The sequence below is a fragment of the Aulostomus chinensis genome, chromosome 12, assembly GCF_037954235.1.
Source record: "Aulostomus chinensis isolate RoL2024-O1b breed Wild chromosome 12, RoL_Achi_v1.0, whole genome shotgun sequence".
NCBI classification, from domain to species: Eukaryota; Metazoa; Chordata; class Actinopteri; order Syngnathiformes; family Aulostomidae; genus Aulostomus; species Aulostomus chinensis.
The window spans coordinates 29,064,072-29,082,618 of record NC_141331.1 but is presented as its reverse complement, the minus strand read 5'-3'; the positions used below and the strand labels follow the sequence as shown (position 1 = coordinate 29,082,618).

At 44.6% G+C, this 18,547-nt stretch overlaps 1 protein-coding gene across 1 annotated transcript; it reads left to right on the top strand.

Moving 5' to 3' along the window:
• The first annotated feature begins 434 nt into the window (after positions 1-434).
• Positions 435-17,589, top strand: LOC147252694 (integral membrane protein 2B-like). The gene is made up of 7 exons (XM_086221063.1): positions 435-667; positions 12,520-12,651; positions 14,480-14,548; positions 15,819-15,929; positions 16,025-16,135; positions 16,273-16,423; positions 16,506-17,589. Exons 1-7 carry the CDS (start codon positions 584-586, stop codon positions 16,592-16,594), a joined length of 747 nt encoding a protein of 248 aa, XP_086077189.1. The 5' UTR covers positions 435-583; the 3' UTR covers positions 16,595-17,589.
• The last annotated feature ends 958 nt before the right edge of the window (positions 17,590-18,547 follow it).

The following is an 18,547-nucleotide window of genomic DNA, read 5'->3' as shown; positions in this document are numbered from 1 at the left end:
CAAATGAGCTGTGTGGACACAGCTTGATTGATTTAAGTAGATTCAGGTGTTGCTTTTGTTTGGGTGGAATGAAAACCTGCAGCCACACGGCCCTTTACTGGACCAGTTTGACACCCCTGCCCTAATTGCTCGTGATGGCTTGCCATGGACTGGCGACCGTCCAGGGTGAACTCCGCCTCTCACCCAATGTCAGCTGGGATAGGCTCCACCCCCCACCCCACCCTAACCCTTAAGGGATATATATGAGTATAGTATATTTATATACTTTCAAATATGCCTTGTTATTGTCCTTTGTACTTTCTGTGTAAATTCAGGAAAGAAATCTGTGATTTAAAATAGTACTTTTATTTGAGTGAACCTGAGCGTTAATATTGGCACTTTGACGCAGTAAAACATAAGTACGGTAGGCTTTTATGTTGAAACTGAACCGGAAGTGTCGCTGTTGTTTTCATACTTCACAACGGATCGTACTCGGACGGAGGTCAAGTTACTTCCTAACTTTGACGAAAATTCTCTCAGATCGTAATTGGCAGCGTTCTGTGGGTATTCTTCGGAGCGGGAGTCTGTCAGAGTTGATGCCAGGATGGTGAAAGTATCATTTCACTCCGCTTTGTCCCAGAAAGATGTAAAGAAAGACGCCGAGTCACTGATTCCTGAGGAGGACAAAGTGAGTAGAAAATGGCTAACAGAGCTAACTTAGCTAGCGAACTCAGCTAACTAACTTCGCTCGCCTGAAGAAGACGTGGTTGACTTTTGTTTGGCTTTGTCGTCCTTGCACGTCGTCCTACCGGAGTAGACAGTGACGTGTGTGTGTGTGTGTGTGTGTGTGTGTGTGTGTGTGTGTGTGTGTGTGTGTGTGTGTGTGTGTGAGAGAGAGAGAGAGAGAGAGAGAGAGAGAGAGAGAGAAAGAAAGAAAGAAAGAGGAAGGAAGTGTCAAACTTTGAGGAAAGTAACTTGCGTGTCAAATTCCGAACTTTAGTTTTGTTGTCAGCCTGCTGGTCATCAACGCACTTGACACGTTGCTGATATAATCGACTCAGTTCAGGTGTTGAATAGAAACCATCAAACGATAGGAAGTGCGCAGGTAAACTAAATGAGGAAGTTGGTCACTGGCTGACAGTTGTATTGAAAGTGGAGAGTCTTTTCCTTATTATAACCAACATATGTGGGTATAATAATGACGGTCAAAATAAGAAATTGTTGGAAGACATAACAAATGTGATATCAGATCTTAAAGTATTGTACCCCACTAGCTATGTTTTAGTAGGGGGCGACTGGAACATCACCCCAGATGAATGGTTGGATAGGATGCCTCCAAGATTAGGTAAACCTCAATGTAATGACATTGTTAAAAAATTTTATATCAAATAATAATTTAACTGATGTATGGAGAAGTTTAAACCCAGATGTCAAAAGCTATTCTTGGTTCAAGCCAAATGGAAGTAACAAATCCAGAATTGACTATTGGCTGGTGAGTGATGACATTTTAAAATATACCTCACACACTAATATCTCTAAAGCACCCTTGTCTGATCACTGCTTCATAGACTTGGTTTTAGAGCCCACAATAAAGAAAGTTAGGAATAAAGGATATTGGAAATTTAATGCCAGATTGCTACAAAATGAAGTATACTGCAATAAGATCAGAGAATTATAAAGCAGAATGAAAATAATGAATCATTTGAAAATAACATGAGGAAATGGGAATTTACTAAATTTAAAATTAGACAATTTACCATATAATTTTGCAAAGAACTTAATAGAAAGAAAAGAGAATATGAGAGGAATTTATTGTGGGAAATAAGCATATGCTGTAGTAAACCAGTCTTAAATTATCAAGAGAAGAATAAATTAATGGAGTTACAAGTCAAATTAGATGATCTTTATCTTGAAAAAGCTCAGGGCGCCTTTATAAGATCAAGGACGAAATGGATTGAAGCGGGGGGAAAAAATTCGTCATATTTTAGCAATTTGGAAAAAAGCAGACAGCAGAGAAATTCTGTCACAAGTCTAATGATCAATGGTATAGAAAACAAAGATTCTAGAAGTATAGAAAAAGAAGTATTTTCATTTCATTCTGAACTATACTCTTCCAATTTTTCTTCATCAGATACTGACGCCCTGTTTAATAAGATTAGGAATTCTATTCCTTGTGTAGACAATTCTTGTAAAGATTTGTGTGATTCGGACTTTATAATGGAGGAATTGGATGCAGTTATCTTGAAAATGGCTCCAAACAAATCCCCTGGAACAGATGGGCTCACAACAAATTTTTATCAATTTTTCTGGAAGCATGTAAGAGGTCTACTATTTAAAGCCCTAATAGAATGTATAAAGAAAAAAGAATTGATGTCGTCCATGAAACAAGGGTTAATCACCCTGATTCCTAAATCTGGAAAAGACAAAAGGATGTTAGACAACCTTAGACCAATCACCTTACTTAACACAGACTATAAGATTCTGTCAGGCGCTATTGCCGCCAGATTGAAAGAAGGCATTTCTTCCATAATTAGTGAGACACAATCAGGGTTCCTCAAAGGAAGGTTAATTCATAATAACATTAGACTTGTTTTGGATTTACTTGATTATAGTCATATGATTGAGGAAAGTGGGTTTATTCTATTTTTAGATTTTTACAAAGCGTTTGACTCTGTTGAACACCCCTTTATTCTAAAGACATTAGGTCACTTTGGTTTTGGAAGTAAATTTATAGATGTGATTGGAATGCTATATAATGGAATCAACTGCTCTGTAGCTTTAGGACATGGCACCTGTCCCAGATTTGAGATTAAGAGGGGCATTCGGCAGGGTTGTGGCAGCTCACCATTGTTATTCATAATGGTTGCCGAAATGCTTTCAATTCTAATCAAAGACAGTCACATCGAAGGGTTAAAGGTGATGGACAGACAAATAATAATAAGTCAGCTGGCAGATGACACAACTTTATTTCTTCAAAATGAGGATCAAATTCCCTTAGCACTACAATCTATCAATCAGTTCTCAAAAGCCTCTGGCTTACAGCTGAATTTGAATAAATGTGAAATTCTAACGCTGCATGATTAACAGTCGCAATCCTTGTATAACATAAAAATTAAAAAGGAGGTCAAATACCTGGGGATTGTTATCTCTAAAGATAAAACAACAAATGAAAATATAAATATCTGTAACAATGTGGACAAATGTCAGTCAATTTTAAACAGGTGGCTTCAGAGAGATATCTCAATTTTCGGGAGAGTCTTATTAACAAAAATGGATAGTCTGTCAAGACTCATTTACCCAGTCTTTTCCTTACCCATTTCAACAAGAATAATTAAAAAGATAAACACTCTCAATTTTAAGTTCATATGGAGAAATAGATGTCAATAAATAAGAAAGATCGATATGGTTAAAAACTATGAAGATGGGGGGTTGAATGCAATTGATTTTGATATCATGAATGGTGTTTTGAAATTGAAATGGCTAATACTTTTCTTACAAACAGACACTCCTTTTGGTTGATTGTCCCTAATATGATCTTCCAAAAAATGGGTGGAATAGACTTTCTTCTAAGATGTGATTTTGAATGTAGTTCATTACCAGTTAAACTTTCTGCTTTTCATCAGCAAGTCTGGCTCTACTGGAAGGTAATTTACTGCCATAATTTTACACCACATAACACACCAGTTTGGAACAATCGATGCGTGTTCCCCAATAGAAAATCTGTGTATTATGAGGAATGGAGATCCAAAGGAATCTGGGCAATTGCAAATTTTCTGGATGATACTGGAAATGTGTTACAACAGGAGGATTTCTGTAGAAAACACCAACTCCAGTGTAATCTTAAACACTATCATAAAATTGTAAAAGCCATAGCAATCTCTTCGAGGTCAATTATTAGAGAAGACATTCGATATTCCGAGGTCTCCCCTGAACTAAGACAGCTCTGTATTGATGGAGTAGATTTCTGTGATTTCAAATGCACCAATAAAGTTATTAGAAATATTCTGTTAAAAGAATATCACCCTAACCCAGTTAGAAGAATGTTTATTCTTAAGGAATTCGAAACAGAAAAGATTTTAAAAAATAAGGAAAAATTACATTTCATTTCCACTCCCACCTAAAGCGAAAGAGCTCAACTTCAAAATTTTAAACGAAATCTATCCAACTAATGAATTCTTAAGATTAAGATTTAACCTGGATTTGAATAACTGTTTTTTTTGTGAACGGGAAATTGAAAGTATGGAACCTCTATTAGGGCTGCACGGTGGTGCAGTGGTCAGCACTGTGGCCTCACAGCAAGAAGGTTCAGGGTTCGAGTCCCGGCTGCAGCACGAGGTCTTTCTGGGTGAGTCTCCATGTTCTCCCCGTGTCTGCGTGGGTTCTCTCTGGTACTCCGGCTTCCTCCCACAGTCCAAAAACATGCAATTGGGGACGAGGCTGATTGATTCTCTAAATTGACCGTAGGCGTGGCTGGGAGAGCCAATGGTTGTCTGTCTCTATGTGTTGGCCCTGCGATGGACTGGCGACCTGTCCAGGGTGTACCCCGCCTCTCGCCCGTTGACGCTGGGATAGGCTCCACCCCCCCGCGACCCTTAATGTGTAGGAATAAGCGGAAGATGACGATGGATGGATGGATGGAACATCTATTCTTTTATTGTGATTTAGTGCAGTCTTTCTGGTGTGAGATGCAGAGCTGGCTCCAGTCCAAAGGAATTGAGTTACACTTAACGGTGAAGACAATTATTTTTGGTGTGTTCGCGGAAAATAAGAATGTGGATTTTATCCTTAATCTTTTAATTCTATTAGGTAAGTTTTTTATTCATAAATGTAGACATCTTAAGACCAAACCTTGTCTTACATATTGGAGGAACGAGCTGAATTTGTATAGTAAATCCCTAAGACTCATCAAAGAAAAGAAAGCCCTTAAACTATTTTCTTTACTAGAAACCTTTAAATTACTGTAAGATAGCCCTGGACATTTTACTTTTATTATTAATTTTATTTTCTTCATTTTGCTTTCAGTTATGTATTCCTTTCCTTGCTCAACCTGTGATTTACAAAGGACATAACCTTGATTTGTACGTGCCTTGTATGTTTGTACTTGAATTTTACTCAATAAAGAGTTAAAAAAAAAAAAAACTAAATGAGGAAGTGCTCTATGTGCGTCAGCCCAACCCACGTGACCGGTGCTAGGTGACCTCTGACCCGTTGCTAACCTTAAACTGTTGATCTGAAGCTTGCAGACCAACGCTGCGTCCGAATTGCCAAGCAGGTCTGATGGTAGGTCTCAGAGCAGGTCGTAGGCTGTCTGAAACCACAACTGGCGTGAGTAGCGACCTACTTCGCAACCTAAATTCCAGCCTGAACACGCCCACATTGTACGTCGGTTCAGGTGCATCCTACGGAGCAACCTATGGCCCACAATGCTACCAGGCTCCCTGTGATGAAGAACTGGTGTGTTAATGCGTGCGGCCATGATGCCTGAGTCAGAAATGTTTTCTAGCATCATACAAATGACATGCAACAAATAATACACACGTATGAATGTAGTGAAGTGGTATAATAATCATAACAATGATCATTTTTGTTGCTGCTGTGGAAAAGGCCGAGCAACTCAATTACATCACCCACATTTTCATAGATACCTGATTGCGCTTCCCGAGGGGGATATCTAATATCAGTGTGGGATCGCTTAAATGAAGCTGAAATGAAGGAACAGTCACTTTAACAGAGGCAATAACCCTCAAATGCTTTCACACCTGATCAGATGTCCCCGCAGGAGCCAGGTGGAATATGAAATACGCAGGGTTGAATTCTACCATAATTTCGGTCTCATCTGGTGACTTACAGACGTTTCCTGTCAGAGAAGTGAAGCATCTTTTGTGCTTCAAGCTGCTGTCGTGTCTCCTTTCACATAGGGACCGGCTAGTGCTGGTTAGTGCCGGCTGCCTCAGTAAACCCGGTTTCTCCTCCATGTTCTGGACCATATTTGGAGCAGAAGCTGCACATCATAGTGTTGTTACTTTTTGTTTTCTGCAATTCACGTCAGAAACTTTGTTTTGTGACCTTTTTGGGAACATCAGCATCTTACGGGTCTGACTTTTCCTCCTCAACTTCAGAAGTCTGTTTGTTGCTGTGGAGAAGAGCTGGGTGATGTGGCATAATAACGTCTTGATTTTATCATGATTCTTCAGCATTTCAGGTTATTTTAACAGCTAGGGCAAAGTCAGGGCCACAGATTTGCCTACAAATGAATGGAAGGCTTATTTTGTTAAAATGCTTACAATTTCCACCTCCACCTTAAATTACATCTGTGGGGAAGTGGTGCGATTTATAAAGACAAATAAGATTAACTTCACTTTTGGGAGGCTTGGGCGCTGCCTCCCCACTTATCAACAGGGGAACACTGGAACCTATCGGGAGCCGACTGGTTCGGACATGGACACATAGCGGGGGCTGAGCACCTTGGCTGCTTCACGCTTTGCTGTTTCTGCTCCCAATCAGCTGCTTGCTTCATCGCTGAGTTTCTGTTCCACACCAGAATGAAAAATGTTGTTTCTCTTGGAGAAGTGGCACATGACCTTTTCTGGCTTTGCTCTGTGAACACATGGAACCCTAAATATTCAAAGATATTTTGTAGTATTTCAGTATTAATATCTGATCAATGACTTAAATTGATTTTTTTATTCTTTAGAAATATTTTTGCCTGGGCTTGGAGCAGTGGCAGTCTGGTCCTGAATGGCCCTTGTTGGGGACTACGTTCTTGTGTCCCTGAGTCAAATACTGAACCCCTAATTGCTCCTGACGTGTGCGTGCGTGCGTGCGTGCGTCTGCCCGTTCGTCAACCCTGGTGTGGCCTGTACTCGATTTGAATTGCCAGATAGCTCATCAACAGAGTGGTGGCCAGGAGGAGCTGAACACCAACACCAGGCTGCTGGTGAAGAACCAACCCAACATGCTGATCCATACTCATCCATTCCAAACGAACAGATGAACACCGAATGAGGGCGTCATAACAAGTACACTGGCGGGTGGGGCTTGAGTCTGGGAGTCTTGGCCAGCCTTCATACCTGCAGCTGCGTCCTGAGGAGGTTTGTGAGATTGCTGCCTATGTGACGGGGTTTAAAATCCTTGATCACAGATCCACATCTGTCTGGCTCCTGCTGACCAGTAGGGAGGGTTCATGGCTCCAGCTCATTGGCAAACATCACATTATGCCCTAGTTTAGGAAGTTGTACCTGTGAGATGTTGTTATTTGTGTCTCCTCTTTGATGATGAATAGAAAGTATTGATGAAAGGGGCTTGCGTGAGCTGGTTCTGACAGCTGCTGGCTACATTAAAAGTCCTCAGCACCTCTGAGGTTTGCTGGTTCCAGTGTTTTAGAGGGTGAGTCCAGTCAGACCAAAGCTCTCCGTCTCTCTAGTCTTGGTTTGTCGTCTGAGACGTGGTCTGCTTGCAAGGATTATTGTCTAATCTCTAAGATGGCGACTGAGCCAGGGAGATAACACTTCTTCCCAATGGGACAGACTGTTGGAAGATGACCTCTGCCCACACCCACCACACGTAACCTCCTCTCTCTGTAGATCACCGTCGGTGTTGATTAGTTTATCTTGAACACATTTAATAATATGAAAGGAATCTGATGAAAGAAAACCCTGAACAGATATATCAGTGTGGACACAAGCTTTTCCGTGGAAACGTCTTGTTAAGCGACTTATAACCTTTTCACACTGAAACACGCGGGTAAACGCGGGTTTTTGTACCCGTGTGTGCTCGGCATCAGGGCACATTCAAACTTCCAGCAGACGCGGGTCTGAGCTGTGTTTTTCTCTCTTGTACGTCATCGATAGAGCTGGATATCACCACTGACCTCCTGATACGATACGATTCCGATACACTAGGTCCCAAGTCGATAAGATTTCCGATACGATTCGATAAAATATACGATACGATATTTTAGTTACAATACCAATTTTGCTTTGGTAATGGAAGAGGTTCTCAAAGGACACATGCTGTAAATTCAATTGTAAAAGTAACCCTCTACCCTGCTGCATCATTAAATATTAATATTTACATTGAGAACTGACCATTAAACAATAGTTATACAACATCATGCACTTTTTATTTAAATATTTGACCGTCATTCAAAACAAAAGGGCAACTTAGACTTCCACAAACCGTCAGCAGCTCAGCAGGATGACTCGTGGTGTGGCGAGCTTCAATCGCCCGCGTTTGTCAACGTGGGACATGAGGGACCAGTGACTGTCAGTGGACTGAGAGGCGATGGTCAAGTAGGTATCGTAGCTCTGCTTGTCCAGCTGTCACCAGCGATGGCAACTCTCTCTGCTGATTTCAGTGCAGTTGTGACGTTGTTTTTAACTTCTCTGTACATCTTTGAGATTGTGACTTGACTCAGTTGTTTCCGTGTCGGTAGCACATAGCGTGGTTCCAGTGTGGACGAGGGTCTGAAGCCTACATTTTCTACCTCACAGGATGGTCTGAGGTCCTTGCAGATCAAAATTGCCAGGGCTGAAGTGATGTTCTCTGCACGTGGAGGCGTGGATGGAAACTTGGTCCCAAATGCTGTCTCCAGCGAGGGTTGTTGCAGGGACTTGTAGTTTCCTGGTTGCTGAGTGTCCTCTGGGTGATGCCTCGTCACATGGCTCCAGAGATTAGTAGTATTTCCGTTCTACTTTGCACATTTTGCACACAGCATTATTTTTGTCAAGTCGAGTGCAGTTTTCTTGCTTCTTAAAGCCGAAGTGCTGCCAGACACCGGCTCTTAAATTTGCCAGAGATTCAAGTTGAGCTTCCGCCATCTTGTTGTTCTCTGATCTGAGGTGCATGGCCTGGATCTGGTGAGGTCTGATCATCTGACTGCAGTAACGTTGCACAATGCACTAAATCACGCCAGACTAAAGGGTTTTATGTATCGATAATCTTTCCTCCAAATGCATATCGATAAAATATCGGCATATAGACATTTTTAACCCTCCTCTTGTCATTGTGCTAACAACGTCATCAATACACTTAAAAGTGCGCGGTGTCTCAAATTGCCGGTGATGTTCCCATAAATCACCGCGTCCCGTACGGTTCCAGAAATCTGCCACCGATCTCTTCACCGTGGATGGCGAGCAGTTCGTGGACTTCAGGATCTTGCCAGTGCGCTGCCATGATCGATAAAAAGATGTGAAGATAGCGGTACAAGTTGTTTATAAAGATGGTCGCGCCTGCTCAGTTCACGTTAGGGTTCCCTAGCAGAGATGAACTCACCTGAGATCATCCACATGGAACTGTTCGAACAACAGGAGTGAAGTGGAGTCTTGGGACATCAACAGGAGACTGACCCCATGGCAGAGGCCAAAACTTTATTGAGACACGAGTGAGCAGCTCTCACAGCCCAAGTTTTTTTTGTTTATTTATTTTTTCCGGACCTTCCACGATGACAGCCTGACAGGCGGCACAGTGACAAAATCAGGATGCGACAGGAAGGTCGCAGGAAACCTGAGACGACGCGGGTTGCCTTTGTCACACTGCAGGCATGCCGAGCAGAGCCGAGGCGAGCCACTAAACACCCGGGTCTCTTGGAGGGTCGGTGAACTACGGTCGAAATGCCGAGTCGACCCTTTCAGATTGCCCAACACCCGCATTTTTGGTGCAGTGTGAAAGGGGCTATAGGTGCAGGAGAAGAGTGTGGAAACAAGTTAGAGGGTTTAAAAGTTCCTGAGCATCATTTATGCTTTATGCAGCTTCCAGGAGAGGATGAAGTGTCTGAGAACCTGAACCTGGATACTAATACCTACCTGTCAGTTCAGAGACAGAAACACCACCCGGCCTCAGGGGGGCTGAGTAGTGTACGCCACATCACTCATGAAATCATCAAATGTGTCTTCATCATAGCTGGTTCTGATCCAGAGTTCAGTGAATATTTGTAGAACAGCAAAGTAAAATCAGAGCCTCTTGAAAGAGCATTTTGGAGAAAATCCATCAGCCAAGAGCAGTTATATGACTGTGGGAACACTGTTCCAGCTCAGATGCATGTAATTGATATCAGTGATGAGTTTATCGACACTGACAACAGGAATCTGATCCAGCTGAAGCGTCCACTCATCAAAGACTTCGTCTCTATCCTGAGCGTACATGTTGTTCTTTCACTTTGTCAGGCGTTGTCCTGTTCTCGTGTTAACCAGGGTGTGTGCTGGTGTTACGAGATGTTGGTCTGAGGCCTGTTGTGTCTTGTTGGTGAGCTGCAGTGCCTCAGAATACACACAGACACAGTTCTGGCAGTTCAAGATCCATCCAGATGATCTTTTTCAAATTGATAATTAAAAACATGAAAAATTGCATGATGAGTTGGACTGCAGGCATAGTGGGCAGGAAATGCTATGATACAACTTGATAAAGGTGTTGTGTGTCTGTTATCTGTCAGCTCTGTGGCGGCCATCTTTGTTGACTCAAACTGAGCGCAGGCATCAAGTTTTGTGTTTGATCACCAGGGGCCTCATGTATCAACGAGGTTTACGCCAGAAAAACTCGCGTACGCCAGGATCGACGCTGACGTTCAGATGTATCAACGCGAAAAGTTCGGCGATTCTTGCGCTGTTTCACGCCAACTCTGGAGGTGCCGTAGAAGTTGGCGGAAAGTCGATTCTTGCCTTAACTGTACTTTGGTCAGTTGGCGACACCCTGTGGCGAAATTTGGTAACTGACATCATTTGATAACCGCACATACATCGGGTCCAAAAAGCCTTCTAGCGGGAGATGGCGGACCGTTCCGGGGTGAGTCAGTCGACCCTCAGCCGGGCCAGGCCCTGGGTGGTGAGGATGATTTAATTATGTGGCAAATGATAATAAACACAAGAAAGATGGGTACAATGAAAAATACATCTTTTATTGAACATACTGCGGATTCGTACTAAAATGAAATAAAAATGTCCTGTCTAAAACCAATGAGGCCCAGTGTTCGGACTGCATGCATTTCATTAATTAGGGCCTGAGCCTGAAGCTACTTACTTATGTTTGTTCGGCAGAGCAACACATTAGCAGCACTACAAACACCCACTAACAAGTGTCCCAGCCCCCCCCCCCCCCCCCCCCCAAACACCCATGAGGCAACTGGGCCAGATGGCCTGGAGCCGGTTTTCACATCCACACCATTCAAAACCTGGTCCTGGACTGTTCTTGCTGTCAATGAGCGCCCAATATGAGCATCATCTAATTTCACCCCTGAACAGGCATGAAATTCACTGAAATTCGGCACACTTGACAACGACAGTGACAGCGAGAAAAATAAATATCCCTCAGATGACAGGAGAGGTGATGCATGATTGAATTTAAGCCATGAGGACTGTTTACCTGCTGCTGCATCTGTGTTCCTGTACCTGTTTCAACACCTGTGCCTGTTAACCTGCATGGAGTCAAAGCCCACTCAAACGTGACGGTGCTCACTGCAGGAGAAACGAAAACCAGAACAGTTTGTCCATCGCCCACAGTGTTGATTCTAGAGGAGGCCGTCTCCAAAACAGGATCTGAGAATTAATGCTGAACCTGTCGGCAGTCTCAAACACTCTCCAACTTCCTACAACCGCCAACCTCCTCCCACCTCCTCATCCTCCACCCAACATCCACAGTCCTCCATCCACCAACCTCCACCCACCATTCCCATCCTTCATTCTCCAACCTCTATCCCATATCCAACATCCTCCATCCTGCATTCTTCAACCTCCACCCGCCACCCTCCATCCACCACCCACCATCCTCCAACCCCCATCCACCATCTGCATTCTCCACTTAACACCCACCATCCTCCAACGTTCCCCCACCATCTTCCATCCACCATTCTTCAGCCTCCACCCACCATCCTTCAACATCCACTGACTATCCTCCATCCACTGTCCTCCATCCTCCACCCAACTTCCTCCCCACTTGCATGTAACAGGCTGCATTAGCTAGTTTCTGTGGAAACGGTGCAGTTGTAACTCTAGTGAATTTCTGCGTGTTCTTGACAACAAATGAAGTCTGTGACAGTACTACACATCTGGTAACGCAGAAGTCAGTACACCATCTCTACACAACTGTACTTTTAAAATGGTGACTTCCTCATAGATTTGATCGCAGTCTTGGAGCTGGAAGTGAGTCTTGACTCTCAAGTACGGAGGCCGAGTTGGTTAAATCTGGCCGTACTTCACGGACGGGAGCAGAACGACGGTCTCCATGCCTCGTTTCTCAGCACGTCACACCCTCCCAACGTTCCGTATTGTTCTCTGATGAGTATGTAAATGTGCAGAATGATTGTGGTGGTGTTCAGATGTGGAGAGGGGTTTTCTTAACACTATGAAAGTTTTTCATTTGAACATTTAAACATGAGTCATTAAGGTTTGCCTGTCTGAAGAACAGTCAAGGTGCAAGTAGGTCTAGACAAAACGGTTCGAGCAAAGGGATCTGTTGGAGGCCAAGGAACCACAGACCTGCTGGACGGTAAGGCAAAGTAAGACCTCATAAATGAGCGTGGTCTCTAATTAGCCATGTTCTGTTCTGCAGGATGCCGAGACTGCTCTGCCGGTGCGTCATCAGTCACGGGCCTGGTGCTGGTGCATGTGCCTGGGTCTGGCTCTCATGCTGTCTGGAATGGTGGTGGGAGGAGCCTATCTGTACCACGATTACACCACGGAGGTGAGCATTGAAGGAGTCACAATGGAAGTGTTTACTGATGTCCATTCGCAGATGGTGAACTGGTGATGGGAGCGAGTCCTGAGGTTGAGTCATGAGGTCGGTTACGGGATCACGTCAGCAATTGTTGACCTGATATCCAATAGGCTGACGTTATGAAGTATTAATACATGTTGGGTTGTGCCAGTTAATACCCTTGGGAAAAAAATACCACGGTATCACAGTATTCAGAGCTTTGTGGTATTTTTTTGTGAAATTTGAATTGTAAAAAGAAATGAATAAAGTTTTTTTTTTTTAAATTGCCATTGACCACATGAATTTTATTTTTTTCAACAAAGAACTTTAAGTTGGAAATCAATAAACATTGCATGTCCAAATTTAGTTCTATAAAGAGAGATAGAAAGGAGGAGAGACTGATGGACAGAGACAAAGAGAGAATGGAGGAAGACAGAGAGGCAGAAGGAAAGAGGGACAGAGACAAAGAGAGAGAGAAAAGAGACAAAGAGAGAGAGAAAGGAGGAGAGACTGATGGACAGAGACAAAGAGAGAATGGAGGAAGACAGACAGAAGGAAAGAGGGACAGAGAGAGGGAAAGGAGGAGAGACTGATGGACAGAGACAAAGATAGAATGGAGGAAGACAGAAGGACAGAGAGGGACAGATAAAGAGAGAAAGGAGGAGAGACTGTACAGAGACAAAGAGAGAATGGAGGAAGACAGAGAGACAGAAGGACAGAGAGGGACAGAGATAAAGAGGGAGAGAAAGGAGGAGAGACTGATGGACAGAGACAAAGAGAGAGAATGGAGGAAGACAGAGAGACAGAAGGAAAGAGGGACAGAGAGAAAGGAGGAGAGACTGATGGACAGAGACAAAGACAGAGAATGGAGGAAGACAGAGAGACAGAAGGAGAGAGAGGGACAGAGAGAGAGAGAAAGGAGGAGAGACTGATGGACAGACAAAGAGAGAATGGAGGAAGACAGACAGAAGGAGGGACAGAGACAAAGAGAGAGAGAAAGGAGGAGAGACTGATGGACAGACAAAGACAGAGAATGGAGGAAGACAGAGACAGAAGGAGGGACAGAGATAAAAAGAGAGAGAAAGGAGGAGAGACTGATGGACAGACAGGGACATGAGCAGGTGGAGCTTCAGGTGGCAGCTGGAGCCTCTTCAGGTCTGGAGCCTCCTCCAGCAGCACCAGGATCTGGGATGAGGGGAGAAGAAGAGGAGTTGGTAACGATTATTTCAATGCTGATGTGTCACACACACACTCACACACACACACACACACACACACACACACACACACACACACACACAAGTTGTCAGTTTTCTAAATAAAACACTACTTGCAGACAGAAAACAACCACGACTGCAAAACTTATGAACTGAGGGACAACAGCACATTAACAGTGTCTGGAGAAGTTTATGAAACTGGACGGCAGACGCAATGTGTCTGACACGCTGCTGGTGGAGATGCTTGCTGCATGGGGCAGGGAAAATAGCGCCACGGCTGCATTGCGCAGGGCCGTCGCCTGTGTGAATAAGGAGGTTCGGACTCCTCCGGAGTCCCTCTTTACCTGCGCGGCTTGCCCTGCTCCTCAAGCTGGCCATCCGCACTTTTACAGGCGCTGAAATATTCCCACACTGCGAACGTCGCCCTTTTGATTCCGAGCTTACTGACTCCACCCACCTACAGCAGCTACCTGGACAGGTTTGTGAAGGACATGTGTCCTACAAGAAGCAGAGACACTACAAAAGTCCCCCCACAGCTGAGCATGTCTCCCTCTCATTCTTATCTGTCTGTCTGTCTCTTGTCCTTGTCTCTCCTGCAGGACGGTCAGGTGTATGTGTGTGGCATGGGATACCGTAAGGAAGACTTCATGATCCAGGACCAAGGCGAGGTACAATACCACACTGTCACTTCACGTGCTCAGACGTAGACTCACCTCCCCGTTAGCCCCCGTCCTGCTATTGGTCAGCCCATTCATGTGACCGCCCATCTTCCAATGAATGTCCGGCAGATGACGGTGGGCGGGTCACTCTCATGGAGGTACTCTTCAGTATGCTCGTGGGGATACTTACTATCCTCTTGTTGATAATCACAATAGTATACTCAAGTATCAACAAGAGTATACTCACAAGTATCATGAATACTCACAAGTATCATAAGAAATATACTAAAATATCAGCAAGAGTATACTCATGAGTATATTCCTGATGATATTCTTGAGTATACTAGATAGTGGTGATACTCATGAGTATATTCCTCGTGATACTGAAGAGTATACTCTTGTTAATACTGGTGATACTTCTAAGCATATTTGCGATGATACTTGTGAGTACAGTGGTCCCTCGCTATAACACGGTTCACCTTTCGTGACCTTGCAATTTCACAGATTTTTTGAGTGGAATTTTGCATGCTTTTTCTTTTTTTTTTAACAGCGCACTGTGTTCTGCGTCCTGATTGATTGACAATGGTCTACAGCCAATCTCCTCCGTGCTTTGTCTCCTGTACAGTATGGAATGCGTTCAGTTTGCCAAATTTACATTAATCCTCGATCGTTTGCAGTGCGACTCTGAAGTGCTGTACCGTGTGTTTGCAAGTTTTCTCCCCAACAAACCCACAATATCAAGGAAATGTTCTGCACCATCAAAGGCACCTGCGGTAGCCCCTGCAAGACAGAGGAAAATGCTAACCATCCCACAAAAAGTTGGACTTCTGGACATGCTAAAGGAAGGTAGAAATTACGCAGCAATAATAATTGTAAAAAATAAAGCTGACTACTTTGCGGATTTCACCAATTTCGGGTTATTTTTAGAACGGGTTAGTCCCGCAACTCCTGCGATTAACGAGGGACCACTATACGCTTTTTGGTAATGGTAATACTCATGAGTATTTTCCTGATGATACTAGTGAGTATAATTTTAATGATACTGGTGATACTCATGGGTATATTTGTGATGATACTTGTGAGTATACTCAGGTTGATAGTAGTGATATTCGTGACCTGCAGATGTAGTTTCAGGAGTGTGATACTTGACTCCCCAACCTCCACTTGTAATATAACGGAACGAGCCAGAGCATGGAGCGGTCCCCAGGGAGGAGGCTGGGAACTGGCGCTGCTCAGCCTGCTGACGGCCAGCTGGTGAATGGGCTTCATTTATTTACAGGTGAAGGAGACGATCCGGGTGTTGGGGAGGGGACAGGTGGAGCTGATCAATGTCCCTGTGCCAGAGTTTGATGATGGGGACCCAGCAGATATCGTTCATGACTTCCAGCGGGTGAGACAGATGTGGAGCATCCAGTAGTGAATTCACTGACCATCCACGAACCACAAAAGGACCAAACCAGTGTCAATGTTTGTGTTGTGTCCCAGAGGCTGACCGCCTACCTGGACCTGAGCCTGAACAAGTGCTATGTCATCCCACTGAACACCTCCATCGTCATGCCCCCCAGAGATTTCCTGGAGCTGCTGGCTAACGTCAAGGTACCCCCCCCCAGTTTCCTCCCAAAACTGTCTGAAGCATGATGAATGCCTTCCTAACATCTGTGTGTGAAATTGTGACAACAGAAGACTGAGATGAAGTGAGGAGCTCCAATCAGTGTGTTCCTCTGTGTGTCCAGGCTGGGACCTACCTGCCACAGTCTTACCTGGTCCATGAGGAGATGATGGTGACAGAACGCCTGGAGCACGTCGATCAGCTGGGCTACTTCATCTATCACCTCTGCCGTGGCAAAGACACCTTCAAGCTGCAGCGCAGAGACAGGATTCTGGGTAGGGGCCCCGAACACATCCTGTCTTGGCTTCGTACCTGTGCAGGTGTTGTGCCGTGTTGACCCTCTTTCTGGTGTTTCAGGTATGCAGAAGCGGGAGGCTCTGAAATGCCACAAGATTCGCCACTTCGAGAGTGCGCATGTGGTGGAGACTGTGATCTGCGAGGTGTGAGCCACCTTGGCGTGATGTGGTGATGCGGTCACTGGCGTGCAGTGTTAGCTCTTCTTCACCTGCTTGTCTGTCCGTCTCTCCAGCAGTTTGAGTCAGCGAGTGAATCTTCTGGGAGGGGTGGGCTCCTTTTGATTTCTGTGGTGATTTTTGTTATACTGGGAAGGGTTTTCATTTAGTACGTAGCTGAATACCAAGTGCTCGTTTCCACTGGCTCACTTCGGCTCGGGTCGGGTCGGTTTGGCCCCGTTTCCACTGGCCCCAACACGGTACTAACCGTTACCATTTTGGTCCCTGCTCTGCTGGGGCTAAAATATGATGTAAACACATAGCGGGGCGTTGATTGGGTAACTTACCCGTTACGTCGTCTACTTCCTATCATCCTGGCCTCGGTGGAATCCTGGTCATGGCTCGGTGAAGTCTCTTATTCTTTGGGGTTCTGTTTCACCACTTGAAGCCTCGCCTGTCTGTCCTCCCTCACTTTTAGTTGAAGCAAAAACCCCTGACGAGCAGCAGGCGTCACGCCGCCTCCATGTCCTCCATTGTTGTTGTTGTGTAGAACACAAATTACGCCGGGGAACTCTCAGCTGATGAGTCCACCCACGCTGACGTGGTACAGGTGCTGGTGGGAACACACTGAGCCGTACTGACCCAACCCGAGCTGAAGTGAGCCAGTGGAAAAGCGCCCTAAGTTATTGTAATCAAAACTAGTAATAAGATGGAGTGTTTGTGTGTTGAGGCGTCCTGTAGCTGATAAAACACTTTCCTCCTTTTCTTTGTTGATCTAAATGTTGTTTACCTTTAAATATACATACATGAAATTTTGATGTAAGAAAGTCTGATTGCTTTGTGATTTGTGCACATGAAAACATGCATGTTCAAGTCTATGTTCATGAATGTGTCATGTGGTGGAGAATTTTTCCTCTTGTATTAATTTGTGTATATAATCTCTGGAAAGATGAACAGTCCCAAGACAACACAGACCAGTGAAAACACCACGGCTGCTGTCGTTCTTGTTCCCGCTCATTCTCCAGGTGACACAAGTACACACAGTCTTTACTCAGGCAGGCTGCTAGAAGTAGAGGTTTTGATTCAACCCACCGACTCCAGTGAAAGTGAAGAAGAGGCTCTTAAATGTTGTTGGAACTAAAGTGTTGAGTGGACCATTTGTCATGAGGGAGACCACAGAAGAAGACCATCCCATTCCTCGTGACACGAGCCTGAATTAGGATCAGGACACCAACGAGCTGGGCTGAACCTGCACCTGAGTGGTGGTGTGAAGTCTCAGACATTGTGAGTAGCAAGCACTTAGTAATTCAAATTTAAACAGAGACAATAAGAATTTTAATATTCAAAATTAGTCAAAACATTCACAATTATGTACTTCACCTCAGAAAATTCACACACCACTGCACTCTCTGGTTCTGGCTCCTGTGGAGGTTTGAGCAAGTCTTGATGGTATTGTTGGAGAAGGTGGAGCTGATACAACACGTCATCACTCTCCAACTTTGAGTCCCTGGTGACTCGCTGCATGGTGTCGTCAGAGGATAGACACGGTATCAGGTGTCTGCCGGCACCGCTGCCCTCCAGTCATTTGATAACATGGAAATGTGTTGCAGCTTTCAGTGCTAATCAAAGGGACAGGAGCATGATGGGACGGGCGGTTGGTGGCCTCATGTCACCCTGCAGAGAAAAGTCACTGACAGACTAGACCGACCACCACAACGACATCACAGCTCAGGTTACACGTGATATACCATAACATGATAATAAAAAAGGGGGCCCGGTGGAGCAGTGGTCCTCCCTGTGGCCCCCAGCAAGAAGGTTGTGGGTGGAGCCCCGGCTGCAGCACGGGGTCTTTCTGGGTGAGTCTCCATGTTCTCCCTGTTCCTGCTGGGTTCTCTCTGGTACTCCAGCTTCCTCCACAGTCCAAAGACATCAAGAGGGACCAGGTTA